The following is a 13,969-nucleotide window of genomic DNA, read 5'->3' as shown; positions in this document are numbered from 1 at the left end:
ACCAGACTTCAGAAGAGAGAAAGAAAGGTAGCAAACTTTTTCCTACTATTGTCCCTTTTACTTTAGCCACTGGATAGGATTTCTCGAGCAATGAATATATTAATCTCTTTGAGGCATACAGTTTAGTGTAATGGTATTTGTTCAGCTTCAGCAAATGAAATGCTTTTGCTGCAAAGCAAATGACTATTAAGTAGAGATGAGAGGATTTCCAGGCTCACAGAGCGTAACTTGGATACGCTTGACTCTGCCTCTCCCAAGAATAGAGCCCGTTCAGTTGATCTGCTTTCTCACTCCCTCGTTTGCCATCAGCCTAAGTCCAGCATTTGTTCCCGTTACTCTGGCTGCGTGGAATGATGGAAATGATCAGGTATAAAAGATTTGGTCTGGTTAGTTTACTCTGTGTATGTTTGCCAGCGAGGGACCACTAATCATCTTTACCGTGATTTTTATTCCAGTTCACTTAAGTTTGTATCCGGCAGTGTGGTTGTTTTGTTGTTAGTTTTTGTATTTTCTCCCTACAAGAATGGCTTTATGCTTTTCAATCTCAAATAACTGTAAGTTGTTGACTGGCATTAACTGAACAAGTGGATCTGTTTTTGTGTTGTGTTTTGTGTGTGTGTGTGCGCGTGCGTGCGTGTGCGTGCGTGTCCTGTATTTTAATGGTTGGACTCAGAGATTAGAGATGGGGAGAGAAATCTGTTTATGGTCTTTTTTTCTTCTTTTGTATTTTTCCTTCCTAGTACATGGAGAAAGAGGATGCAGTGAATATCTTACAGTTCTGGTTGGCAGCAGATAACTTCCAGTCTCAGCTGGCTGCCAAGAAGGGCCAGTATGATGGACAGGAGGCACAGAATGATGCCATGATTTTATATGACAAGTGAGTTTTGTTGATGTATTCAGCGTTTGGCAAGTGTTTGTTATTTGATAGGTACTTTGGAAATAAAGATGAATAGATTCAGTCCTTGCTGTCAAGGAGCTCACAGGGAGTAGCAGAAAAGCTACGTTTCATATGGTGTGTATAGTTTTAGGACTGTTAGAACAAAGGTCTTGGGGGAATAGGAGGTCTGTGTGTGGCAAGAAGGTTGATGGTGGTGGAGTTCAGGGAGGGTTTCACAAGAGAAAGATGAGAATTGGATCCTGAAGAACGAATTGAAATTTGCTAGCCAGAGAAGGCAGGAAAGAACATTCTAGGCAGAGGGATTGGCACAAGCAAAGTCAGAGAAACTTAGGGGAATGTGGCACTTTCAGGAAACTTGAGTTTGGGTAAGTAAAACTTGGGTAGGGAATATAAGCAGAAGATGGGGGCACCTGGGTGGCTCAGTTGGTTAAGTGTCCGGCTCTTGATTTCGGCCTGGATCACGATCTCACAGTCAGATGATTGAGGCCCGCATCGGGCTCTGCACTAGGCGTGGAGCCTGCTTGAGAGCCCCTCTCTCCCCTGCCTTCTGCCCGGTCCGCACACACGTGCATATGCACACGCTCTCTCTCCCCTCTCTAAAAAATAAAAAGGAAGATGAAACTAATTGGGATATATGAAAAAGGGTCTTGACTCTCTATAGGTGGATCATGTTTTGTGGTGCAGATCTGCTCAGCCTGGTTCATACTCAATGAATAATAGTTTTTCGCTTGTCTTCACTGCAAATGAGAGGATGGCAAAATCTTACAGTGAACAGACTGAAAACATTTGGTCAGTTAAGTGATAAGGCTGTGGCCAGCGCCCATACTCTGTTCATTTAATTTTCCATATTCTGTAAAGAAAAGTAATATGCTATTTGTATCCACAAGCAACTGCTAAGAGGATAACTTGATGGTAGAGGAGAATCCATGGACTGTCAGGGTTGGGAGAGAGCTGAGTGCATCTAGGTCAGTGATTCTTAAACATTGCTCTGCAAGTTCTTGCTGGGCTGTCTGTGTGAAAATCACCTGGGGGCTTGTTAAAAATAGGTTTCCAGTCCTCCCTGAGAGATTCTGATTCAGCATGTTTAGGTATGACCCAGGAATCTTTATTTTTAGAAGATTCCCCAGATGATGCTGATGAATAGCCAGATTAGGGATCTAGTCCGATTTTCCCATTTTGCAGATGATAAAATGAAGGCCCAGAGACGTAGTGACTTTCTCAAAGTCACAGGGCGAGTTAGTGGCATAACTTAAGCTGGAATACAGTTCTTAATGTTTTCTCAGTGTTTATTTTAGTATAATGTATTTGTGGGAAATATTATATAAGTAATATTGTTACATGGACGTTGAAATAGCAGATGTTTACATTTAGAAATTTGGTCTGAGATGCTCCAAAATTCCAATCATGGAAGAGTATTTACCAGCTTACTCATTACAAGATGGGAGACTAACTGTCTGTTAAGAAAAGGCTGATAACAAAAAATATATATGTATATTTTTTTATGCTGGAACAGAAAAATGGTACTAGTAGTGAGATCCTGGCTGGAGGTCAGTAACCCCACAGAGCAGAGAGTCTGTTTTCCTACTGGATCCCATTGTCACATTGGGAGCCTTTTGTAAATGAGGGTTACCGTATGGCATCCCACTCGCACTGTCATTTTGTCAAGTTCATTGGGCCAAATTTGACTTTACCAATCCCTGTTTGTTTTTATGTGTTCTGTATATTATGTATGTAACATCACAGTCCTATCTAATCAGTCTTTATTTGTATCGTAGACAGGACTTAGAAGTCCCTAAGATGGTATTTTTCTTTTAATCCTCCTTTTTTGGTATCCACTTTATAATCAGCTTACCAAGACACTAGTTTTGCATTATATCTTAAGAAGTTAGAAATCTTTGAGGTATCACTGATCAATTACTCCTTCTCCTTTCTGCACCCAGTCATCAAGTCCTGTTATCCTATCCAAATACATCAAATCCACCTGCTTGCCCCTCACTGTTCTTTTATTTTGAATTCCTACTTGTACATTACTTGGGTCTCTTAGTTATGATGGCATGTTCTTATTGTGGCCTGTGCAGAGATTTTTTCTGCTCCCTTTCCAGGGGAAATAACTGTGTCTTACCCTCCTTTAAGTCGATTTCTCTCTCCCAAGTGCTGAACAGAGAATGGGTACCCATTCAATGTGTGTGATTGATTGATTTCTTTGTGTCAGTTGACCCTCAGAAAACTTAAACAAGGGCTAAGGATGACGGAAGGGGATAATACAAAGGTAGCAAGTTGACTTTAGGGCCGTGGGAATCAAGGTTGCAGCCCAGCTGTCAGCCAGTTCTAGAGTCCTAGGTCTGCGGGCTGAATCGAGTAGCCTCATAGAAGATTCTCTAGTGTAGGTACCAAAAGTTGCTTCTACTGGCTGTGGAATTTGGTTTTACTTTCTTTGGCTGTCTTTGTACCATAGGTACTTCTCCCTCCAAGCCACACATCCTCTTGGATTTGATGATGTTGTGCGATTAGAAATCGAATCCAATATCTGCAGGGAAGGTGGGCCACTCCCTAACTGTTTCACAACTCCATTACGTCAGGCCTGGACGACCATGGAGAAGGTAACCAAGAACTTCAAAAATATTAAAACCGCAAGAAGTTTTTACTGGTGAAACCCAGAAAACATAACACGGGAAAAACCAAATGTAACAGAACAGTGGAAAATGGAAACAGTGGAGCATAGTGATTAAGAGCAGAGGCTTTGACTCTGACTTGGTATGTATTCATCTTAACCTTTATAGGCTGAGTGACCTCAGGCAGTTACTGAAATTCTTTAATGCCGTTTTCCTCACCTGTAAAATGGAGATAGTATGGATACTTAAAGTTATTTTAAGGATTAAAATGAGGTAAGATGGATGCAGTTACTATTAATGTTACGCCTGACACATAGTAAGCATTAAAAAATGTCAATGGCTATTAACATAGCCTGTTGTTATCACATTTTCAAAAATGATTCGATAGCAATATTGGGTGAAGTTAGCCTAGGGGTGTTCCAGATATTTCATCAATATCTGTCAACAGGGCTAGAGTGCTAGTTTTGTGTATCATAACTTCTGGGGTATCACTGATAGCTTATTAATAATAAGGTGTTGGAATTTGTGAATGATTTATTCTTCTAATGAACGAGAGCAGATTTTGCCAGGAATTGCACAGAGCCCAGGATAAGCCCATGAGGTTCTGTTGCTTATGTATGTCATGTGTATCTAGGTGGGAAAGGGTTAAGTAAGCACTGTTAAATAATACTACACATAAAAACTGAATTTCAGGAACATGGAAGAGTTACATATAAAATTCAAATCATTAAAATCTAGTGCTAAACTGAGTAGAGTATCAGCTATGGCCCAGGGATAATTTTTTTTAATTGAACTAAATGAAATTAAGGTTAAAATCTTTCTGATCTTAAAGGAAAAGTTCCAAATCTGTATCATGTGAAGAGTGCAAGCTTTCTGGGTAAAAAAGAAAATTAAAATACACAGAAAAACAGAACATAAAAATATTTCTTATAAAATGTATATATGTGAAAGAACTTACACTAATTTTAAGAATACTGTCAAGTAGATAAATGAGAAAAAGACCTAGATGGTTTGTTCATCAGTACTTTGAGAATTTCTATGCTAGGTATTGGTGTTTCAGGGGTAAACGAAAAAATGTGGTTTCTGCCCTCTTGGAGCTCTGTCTATAAAGAAGGCACAAGTTAAAAACATGTTAAGTGCCACCATCATGGGCGAAGTGCTATGAAGGAAAAGTTGGTGATAGGAAATGCCAGTAATAAGCATGGGAGCTTATTCAGCATCATTAATAATTTTTAAATGCAAAGAAAAACATCCATCATTAGGCACTTATTTAATAATGATTTGGAAAAACACAATCCAGTGTTGGAAAGCCGGTCTCAAAACAGACACCTTGATATATTGCCAATGATACAAATTAGCAACATCCTTCTGAAGAGTAAATTGGCCATATATATCAAAGCTAGAATGTTCATGCTGTTTAACTCAATAATCACACAGCTGGTAATTTATCTTAAGGAAATCAGTTCAAAAGTAAATTATCAATACATACACCTGGACTTTAATATTTATAGCAAGCCAGAAAAATGTAGTGTCAGGTTATATTCAGTCCCTGCATGTTTTCTGGTCACTAAGAAGTCTAAATATCAAGTCTATGTAATAGTTTTATGGCAAGTGTTTTTTAGGGAAAAAAACCTACAAATTGTACTCTTAATTGTAGTCACAATGTAAACTGTGTATGAAGGGATAATACTTGGTAGTGTGACAAAATCATTTGTACCACCTGGTAGAACTGCGGGTAAAATTTTGTTTGCAAATAAAATTTTAGTCGTATTTGGTTTCAACTTTAAAATAATGCTTGTCCTCTTTTTCAGGTCTTTTTGCCTGGCTTTTTATCCAGCAATCTTTATTATAAATATTTGAATGATCTCATCCATTCGGTTCGAGGAGATGAATTTCTGGGAGGGAACGTTTCACTGGCTGCTCATGGCTCTGTCGGCCCTCCTGATGACTCTCACCCAGGCGGTTCTGATGGCTCAGCTTCTCAGGTATTGACCAGTTTGCCTCTGCCATTAGGAAGAAAAGCGTACGAATCCTTTCCTTCAAATACCAGTAACAGATTCTGTTTGTAAGTTTTAGTTGCAGAAGAAACGAAAGAGAAAATAAAATTAGCCTACTTACTGTATGTTCTAATCAGAGTATCCGTGGTGATTACCAGTATATTATATCGTAAGGTATTGTCCTCTTTCATTCAGGCCATTATTCTGCTTGACACTCCAGCTGGTGCTCTCCGTAATCAAATAATATGCATTTAGAGCCTCTGAAGAGCTATTTAGTGTAATTACTTGGGAAATTTTAGTAACTACACTGGGGATGCTTTTCTTATAGAATAATTGAGTGAATGCCTAGATTTGTTAATACTGTATTTCACTGAAGAGCTTTTGATTTTATTTTAAATTCTAGTGCCATTGCACATTTCCTCAATTTTTTTTTTTTTTTTTGGAGTACTTTCATGTATCAGACTTCTCGGATTCTCTCCAAAATCACATTAAATGGGTTGTCCCCAAGAGAAGAGATCTAGGGAAGTGCTAAAAAGTTAACTGATTTTTTTCAAGTCACACAGTAAGTGAAGAGCCAAAACATATTCCCTGTCTAGTGTTCTTTGCCGTAATGTAGCATAATTGTTTTCTCATTACACTGTTGACACATAAATAGATAACACTTCAGATTTTTTGACACAGGGCCCTGGATAATTTTCTTAATTTATAAGAATACTATTTATTACCATTAACAAAGCTCTCCCCAGTACCTTTTCCTCCTGTTTAGGTTACCTGCTGAATGTGGTTGCCATTTTGTTTTTTGATACAGGCTAGAGGGTTTTGTTTTTATTTAGGCACTTACAGGGTCTAAGTGCTGACCATAAAATATAGTTTTACATTGTTGGTTGAAGTATAATATATGTACAGAAAACTCCTATAACTATATAGCTTAAAGAATTTTCATAAACAGACCTAACGCATGTATCCCAGTATCCAAATCAAGAAACATAACATTACCAGTATGTCATAAACTCTCTTGTGCCCCCCTCTAGTCACTATCCTCCCTGCCAGGTAGCTACTATCCTGATTTTGATGGTGTGGGTTCGTGTTACCTGTTCAGTTATATAATTGAAATCATTCCTTATAGGGGCACCTGGGTGGCGCAGTCGGTTAAGCGTCCGACTTCAGCCAGGTCACGATCTCGCGGTCCGTGAGTTCGAGCCCCGCGTCAGGCTCTGGGCTGATGGCTCGGAGCCTGGAGCCTGTTTCCGATTCTGTGTCTCCCTCTCTCTCTGCCCCTCCCCCGTTCATGCTCTGTCTGTCTCTGTCCCAAAAATAAATAAAAAACGTTGAAAAAAAAAATTAAAAAAAAAAAAAAAAGAAATCATTCCTTATATATTCTTTCTTTCTTTTCCTTTATTTCTTTCATACAGCTTTATTGAAATGGAATTCACAAATCATACAGTTCATTCATTTATGTTACATAATACAGTGGTGTTTAGTATATTCATAGAGTTGCTTAACTGTCACCACAGCCAATTTAAAAGTTTTTCACCTAAGAAAAAAACCGTGTGTCCTTTACTACCCTCCAAATCCTCCACTCCTCCAGCCCTAGGCTACTCCTAATCTACTTTCTATCTCTGTAGATTTGCCTGTTCTGGTCGTTGGAGCCATACGATATGTGGTCTTTTGTGACTGGCTTCCTTCACTTAGCATGATGTTTTCAAGGTTCATCCATGTTTAGGGTGTATCAGAACTAGTCCTCTTTTATGAACAAATAACATCCCCTTTTACACACATACCACATTTTGTGTATCCATCAGTTGATGGACATTGGGGTTGTTTCTCTCTTTTGGCTGTTAGGAATAATGCTGTTGTACAAGTTTTTGTGTGGATATGGGTTTTCATTTCTCTTGTGTATATACCTAGAAGTAGAATTGTTAGATCAAATAATCGCTCTATTTAACTGTCTTAATTACCATTGCTTGGGTAACAAGTTTTAAAATCAGGAACTGAGAGTCTTCCAACTTAGTTCTTCTTTTTCAAGATTGTTTTGACTTCTCGAGGTCCCTTGAGTTTTCAAATGCATTTAAGGATCAGTTTGTCAACTTCTATGAAGAAGCCAGCCAGGACTCTGATAGAGACTGTATTGACTCCATAGATCAATTTGGGACATATTGCCGTCTTAACAATACTTAATATTTGTAATCCATGTACACAGGATGCCTTTCATTTCTTCACATCTTTTATAATTTCTTCCAATAACATTTTGTAGTTTTCAAGTATCCATTTGGTATTTCTTGTTTATTCTAAATATTGTATTCTTTTTGATACTATTATAAATGGAATTTTTTTCTCATATTCACATTTTCATTGTAAGTGTATAGAAGTATAATTTTTTTAATCGAGATAAAATTCACTTGACATAAAGTTAGCTATCATAAAGTGTATAATTCAGTGACATTTAGTATATTCACCGTGTTGTACAACCATTACTACTGTCTGGTTCCAGACTTTTCATCACCCCAAATGGAAACCTAGCTAATGAAACATAAAGCTGTCACTTCCCATGCCCACCTGTGTTTTCTTCTAAGAGTTTAGGCCTTGGATCCATTTTGAGTTAGGTTTGCATGTTGTGTGAGGTAAGGTCCAACTTTATTTTTTTGTATGTGGGTATCTGGTCCCAGGACCATTTATTGAGAAAACTATTCTTTTACTATTGAAGGATCTTGGCATCTTTGTCAAAAATCATTTGACTTAGGGGCGCCTGGGTGGCTCAGTTGGTTGAGTGTCTGACTCTTGGTTTCGGCTCAGGTTATGATCTCACAGTTCATGGGTTCAAGCCCAGCATCGCTCTGTCAGTGCAGAACCTGCTTGGGATTCTCTGTCTCCCTCTCTCTCTTTGCTACTCCCCCACTCAATTGCTCGCACGCGCTCTCTCTCTCTCTCTCTCTCAAAATAAATAAACTTAAATTTATTTATTTATTTTTTAAATCATTTGACCTTAGATACATGGGTTTTATTTCTGGACTCTCAGTTCTACTTCATTGATCTACATGTCTTTTCTTACGCCAATACTAATATTGTTTTAATTATTACAGCTTAATAAGTTTCGAAATCAGAAGCTGTGAGTCCTCCAACTCACATTCCATTCATAAGATTATTTTGGCTATTCTGGGTCCCTTGCAATTCCGTATGAATTTTAGGATCAGGTTTACATTGAATCTGTAGATTGCTTTGGGATGTATTGCCATTTAAGTCTTCCAGTCCATACACATGGGACGTCATTCCATTTATTTAAGCCTTTAATTTCTTCCATTGATGTTTTGTAGTTTTCAGTGTACAAGTCTTAATACCTCCTTGAGTTATTTTGTTCCTGAATATTTTGTTCTTTTTGATGCTATTATAAATAGTTACTTTCTCCATTTCTTTTTCTTCACTGGTAATGCATAGAAATATAACTTTTTTGTGTGTTGATTTTGTACCTCGACTGAATTCATTTGTTAACTCTAATAGTTTTCTTGTGGATTCTTTAGGATTTTTTTTTTTATATAAGATCATGTCACCTGCTTGTAGAAATAGTTTTCTCTCTTCCTATCCTCTTTGAATGCCTTTTATTTGCTTATCTTGCCTGATTGCTCTAGCTAAAACTTCCAGTACAGTGCTGAACAGAAGTGGTGAAAGTTGGCATCCTTGTCTTATTCCTGACCTCATGAGGAAAGCTTTCAGTTTTTTAATCTTTTAATATGATGTTAGGTATGGACTTTTCATAAATGCTTTTTATTAAGTTGAGGAAATTTCCCAGTATTCCTAATTGTTGATTTTTTTTTTTTTTTTTTTTTTTTTTTTTATCATGAAAGGTATTGGATTCTGTCAAATGTTCTCTCTGTATCAATGGAAGTGGTCATGTGGGTTTTGGTTTTTACTCTGTTGATATGGTGTACTACATTAATTGATTATCAGACGTTAAACCAACCTTGCATACCTGGGATAACTCACTTGGTGGTGGTATGTAATTATTTTTATAAGTTTGCTAGTATTTTGTTAGGGTTTTGCATCAATTCTTACACTGATCTGTAGTTTTCTTTTCTTGTGATGTCCAGTTTTGGTAACTGAGTTAACAGTAGCCTCAAGGAAGTATTCTGTCTTCTTTATTTGGGTGCCTCTTTCTTTTTACTTATTTACCCCTTCTTAGCACATAGAGAGAACCCCATGTACTGTGGAGTGTGTTCTGTAAGCATCTGTTCCTATACCTTAACCATGGATGTTAACCTATACGTGAGTCATGGGTGTTAACCTGTACCTTAGTCACAGATTTTAAACATGTTCCTGCCTTTCGTTACTTTAAACAGTGCTATAGTGAATAATAATCTTGCATATTAGTCATTTTGTTGAGCTGAGTCTGTCTGTAATTGAATTTTTAGAAGTGGAATAACTGAGAAAACACATGGCTCTGGTATTTTATAGAAACAACAATTCTGACTTGCTTTTTCGTGGGATGAGGAGTGGGAGATAACATGCTGGAGGAGAACTTACTACACTCTTCTAGCTGGTCATTTTAGAAAGTTTTCTTCAGCTTCTCTTGGCCTCACTGAAGATCAAAAGTATGCGTGTTTATTTTGTAAAAGTTAGCTAAGCTTTATATACCTGGATGGATGGGTGTCTTGCACCCTTGGGAACACAATGCCTGTAAAGACCGCACATTTGTTAGATCACCAGGAAAACAAACAGATTTGGCATTAAAAGCTTGGGTCGTACACTTTAATATTGTGCTTGCTCCTGCAGTTATATTTCGAGGTTACATTTCAGAATCATTACTGTTTCGCATCTCAGTCATGATGGGGTTGAGTGAAAATTATGTGTATTTCAATTACTGAAGATTTTGTACAAATCTTTCCTATCTCAAACCCAGGATTGTTTGATTCCCAAATAATATACTGCTGATTTTACAATTTCTGTTGTAGTCCAGTATGAAAAAAGCCAGTGTTAAAATTCTGAAAAATTTTGATGAAGCGATCATTGTGGATGCTGCCAGTTTGGATCCAGAATCTTTGTATCAGCGGACATATGCAGGGTAAGCTTGACTGAGTGTCTAAAATGTTTACAAGTTTATGGAATTTTGTCTCTTTTATTTTTCAATTTAAAATTTAAAAATTTTGGGGGTACCGGGTGGCTCAGTTGGTTAAACGTCTGACACGGGCTCAGGTCATGATCTCGCAGTTCATGAGTTCAAGCCCCGCATCAGGTTTTGTGCTGACAGCTCAGAGCCTGGGGCCTGCTTCGGATTCTGTGTCTCCCTCTCTCTCTGTCCCTCCCCTACTCATGTTCTATCTCTCTTTGTCTCAAAAATAAACAAACATTAAAAACAATTAAGATTTAAAAATTGTTTCTCATCTATTATATAGCCAGCACTTACTCATATAGAGTATGCAGTAGACCATGGTTAAGAGTGAAGGCTCAGGAGTGACTTCCTGGGTTTTTATCTTGGCTCAGCCACTTATTGGAAAACTACTTAACCTCTTGGTGTCTCAGTTTTTTCATTTCTAAATTGAGAAAAATATTACTGCTTCATTGGGTTGTTCGGGGGATTAAATGAGGTAATACACAAAAAGCATTTAAAACCTTGCCTAATATCTAGTAAACACTCCATAAATGTCATTACCGTCATCATTCCACCATGCTATACAAGGTTGATGAGTATCATGTTTATCTGACAGGTTTTAGGCTGTATCTCTTCCATGTTTCATTTGGTTAGTATGTTAGCTATTTCAAAGTCTGTCTTAAAAGCAAAAGTAAAGTACAGTGACTAATACTGTGTAACTAATACTTGAAAATGGAATAAAATTATTTCTTTGTATTTAATTAAGAATTGGATGTTTAATTTATCCTGTAACAAAAAGACATCAATTCCTAGCATATACCATTTGCTGACCTTTACCACAGATCAGATCACAAAATCACTTCCTCCTCTCTAAAGATGGCTTGATTAACATATAAACCTGTGTAAAGTCTTGATTACCCTACTCAGACCCAACCCCAGTCCCGGCAATGCCATAAAAAGGGATTTCAACATGTTTAATTGAGTTTATCAGAAAGTAACAGTGATATTTGGGAGACCAGGGAGTCGTGGGATGTACTTTGAAGTAAATTAAAGCTGTGGGACCATATTGTCTTCAGAAAGCATGCTTTAGCTGCATCAATATGGTGATCTTTATCTCTTCTTTTAGGAAATGGTAGACAATAAACCTAAATGATTTAATTCCCAAAGATTATATTTATTCTTAAGGAATCGTTGTTAGTTCATTTACTTAAAACCTGACTTAAAGCAGTCTGTCAATTGCAAGATGTTTTACTTCTGTAATTTTTTTGCTGTGTGTGTAAAATAAATATATTTTAACAGATAATATATAAAATGGGTCAGAAATAGAGAAATAATGACTTTTCTTCATCTTTAAAAAAATTTTTTTTAGTTTTTAAAAATATTTATTTTTGAGAGAGAGACACACGCACACAGAGGATGAATGGGGGAGGGACAGAGAGAGAGGGAGACACAGAATCCAAAGCAGGCCCCAGGCTCTGCACAGAGCCCAACACAGGACTCGAACTCATGAACCATGAGATCATGACCTGAGCTGAAGTTGGACGCTTAACTGACTGAGCCACCCAGGCGCCCCCCAACTTTTCTTCATCTTTAAAGATAGTTTTCAGTGTTGGTTTTTAGTCTTATGGTTTTGGCATCCTCCTGAAATGTTTCTCAAGGCAGACATATTTCTGTCTGTTGGTGTATTGCAAGCACATGTGAAATGACAACTTACTGGGAAGGATAACCCTAAAATAAGACCCACCATGGCCCGAGTGAAATAATACATGGGCGTCACAGTTTGTTTTTCTTCTTTTAATTACAAATACATTAATCTCCTATAAAAATTAAATGTGTAGATAAGGCTGATGTCCCCTTTGATCCCACACCAGAGCTTATTCTCTCCCCTTCCTACTCAGGATAATCACTGTGACATCATAGTATGTATTTTTGCTTGCTTATTTTTATGTAATCGATATTACACTCTATTTGGTACCTTGTGCTTTCAGTCCAGTAAGTTTTGGAGACTTTTCTATAGTAGTATATACAGATTTACCTCATTTTAACTATATGTAGTGTTCCATATAAAATGTTAATTATAGCTCATAACTGTGGCCACTGTTTGGCCCTTTGGGTATTGATGAATATTCAAGTTGTTTGCAATTTTTCACTGTTACGCACAGAATGGCAAAAGAATTACTTTTATATACTTCCTTGTACCAAGAGGCAGATTTTAAATTTTAATAGATCTTAACCAGTTTACCTTTATTTTCTTTATTTTTTTGAGAGAGAGAGGGCGCGAGTGAGCAAGGGGCACACAGAGAGAGAGAGAGAGAGAGAGAGTCCCTCAGAGAGAAGGAGAGAGAGAGAGAAGCATTGCTCACCCAAAATGGGGCTCGAGCTCACAAACCATGGGGTCATGACCTGAGCTGAAGTCAGATGCTTGATGACTGAGCCACCCAGGCGCCCGTTAACCAGCTTCCCTTTAAGAGTAGCTATATGTTTTGCATTCTTCCCCCCCCACCCCCCCCTTAAGGAAGATACTCGTTTCCCCCGTATCTTTATTGACACTAAATAACATCAGATGTTTGATTTTTTACCAATCTGGATTGTTGCCCCTGAGATTAAGTTGCTTTTGGCATGTTTGTTGGTCGTTCAGGTTTCTCTTCTGTGAAGTGACTATTCGTCTCCTTTTTACATTTTTCTGTCTTTCTTAGTTACTTGTTGGAATTCTTTATGTTTTTGAATATTCATTATTGATTAGTAATCTGTTAAATAAGGTCTTTCACTGTGTTCTTTGCCTTTCAAGTTTGCTTGATATTATTGTAGCTTTATAGCATATATAATGACTATATGTAATATATAATGACTCTAGCTCTATAGACTCTAGCTCTGTAATACACATTTTGATCTAAGACAGGTTCCTACCTTTTTATCTCCTTTACAAAATTATCTTGGATATTCTTATGCCTTTTGTCTTCCATATGAATTTTAGAATTGTGAGCTACCAGTTAACCCATCATGTTTCATAAACCTTTCTGGGATTTTGAATGGAATTACATTGAATTAAAGATTATTTTGCTTTCTTTAGGGGACAGTTCTATTTAAAATAAGCCTTGCTTAAAAAAAAATAAATAAATAAAATAAAATAAGCCTTGCTTTGAATAACATGACACAGTATTTTTAGCTTCCTACATTTAAATGAGATGCTTAAGAGTGGAATTTTTCTTTCCTTAATTTGGTATTGATCATTAGAAATCATGTTTTTCTTTTTGTACTTATTTAGGAAGATGACATTTGGAAGAGTAAGTGACTTGGGGCAATTCATCCGAGAATCTGAGCCTGAACCTGATGTGAAGAAATCAAAAGGTTTGTGGTGTTTTCATACTCCCTGTTAATTAAG

General features: G+C 37.2%; 1 protein-coding gene across 3 annotated transcripts in view; it reads left to right on the top strand.

Moving 5' to 3' along the window:
• Nucleotides 1-13,969, top strand: part of AKAP10 (A-kinase anchoring protein 10) — an 83,910-nt gene that overhangs the window by 49,084 nt on the left and 20,857 nt on the right. For 2 of the 3 annotated variants that reach the window (XR_007459368.1, XM_049638068.1), the window contains exons 8-12: nucleotides 741-877; nucleotides 3,354-3,498; nucleotides 5,322-5,495; nucleotides 10,451-10,560; nucleotides 13,853-13,935. Coding sequence is in view for 2 of the 3 variants with exons in the window: in XM_049638068.1 (XP_049494025.1) it covers nucleotides 741-877; nucleotides 3,354-3,498; nucleotides 5,322-5,495; nucleotides 10,451-10,560; nucleotides 13,853-13,935 (649 nt within the window). In the remaining variant the exon portion in view is untranslated. The remainder of the gene's footprint in view (nucleotides 1-740; nucleotides 878-3,353; nucleotides 3,499-5,321; nucleotides 5,496-10,450; nucleotides 10,561-13,852; nucleotides 13,936-13,969) is intronic. The other variant, XM_049638069.1, reaches the window with a different exon arrangement.

Source organism: Panthera uncia, chromosome E1 (genome assembly GCF_023721935.1).
Source record: "Panthera uncia isolate 11264 chromosome E1, Puncia_PCG_1.0, whole genome shotgun sequence".
NCBI classification, from domain to species: domain Eukaryota; kingdom Metazoa; phylum Chordata; class Mammalia; order Carnivora; family Felidae; genus Panthera; species Panthera uncia.
Note: the sequence above shows the minus strand (reverse complement) of the source record. Positions and strands in the feature narration are given on the sequence as shown.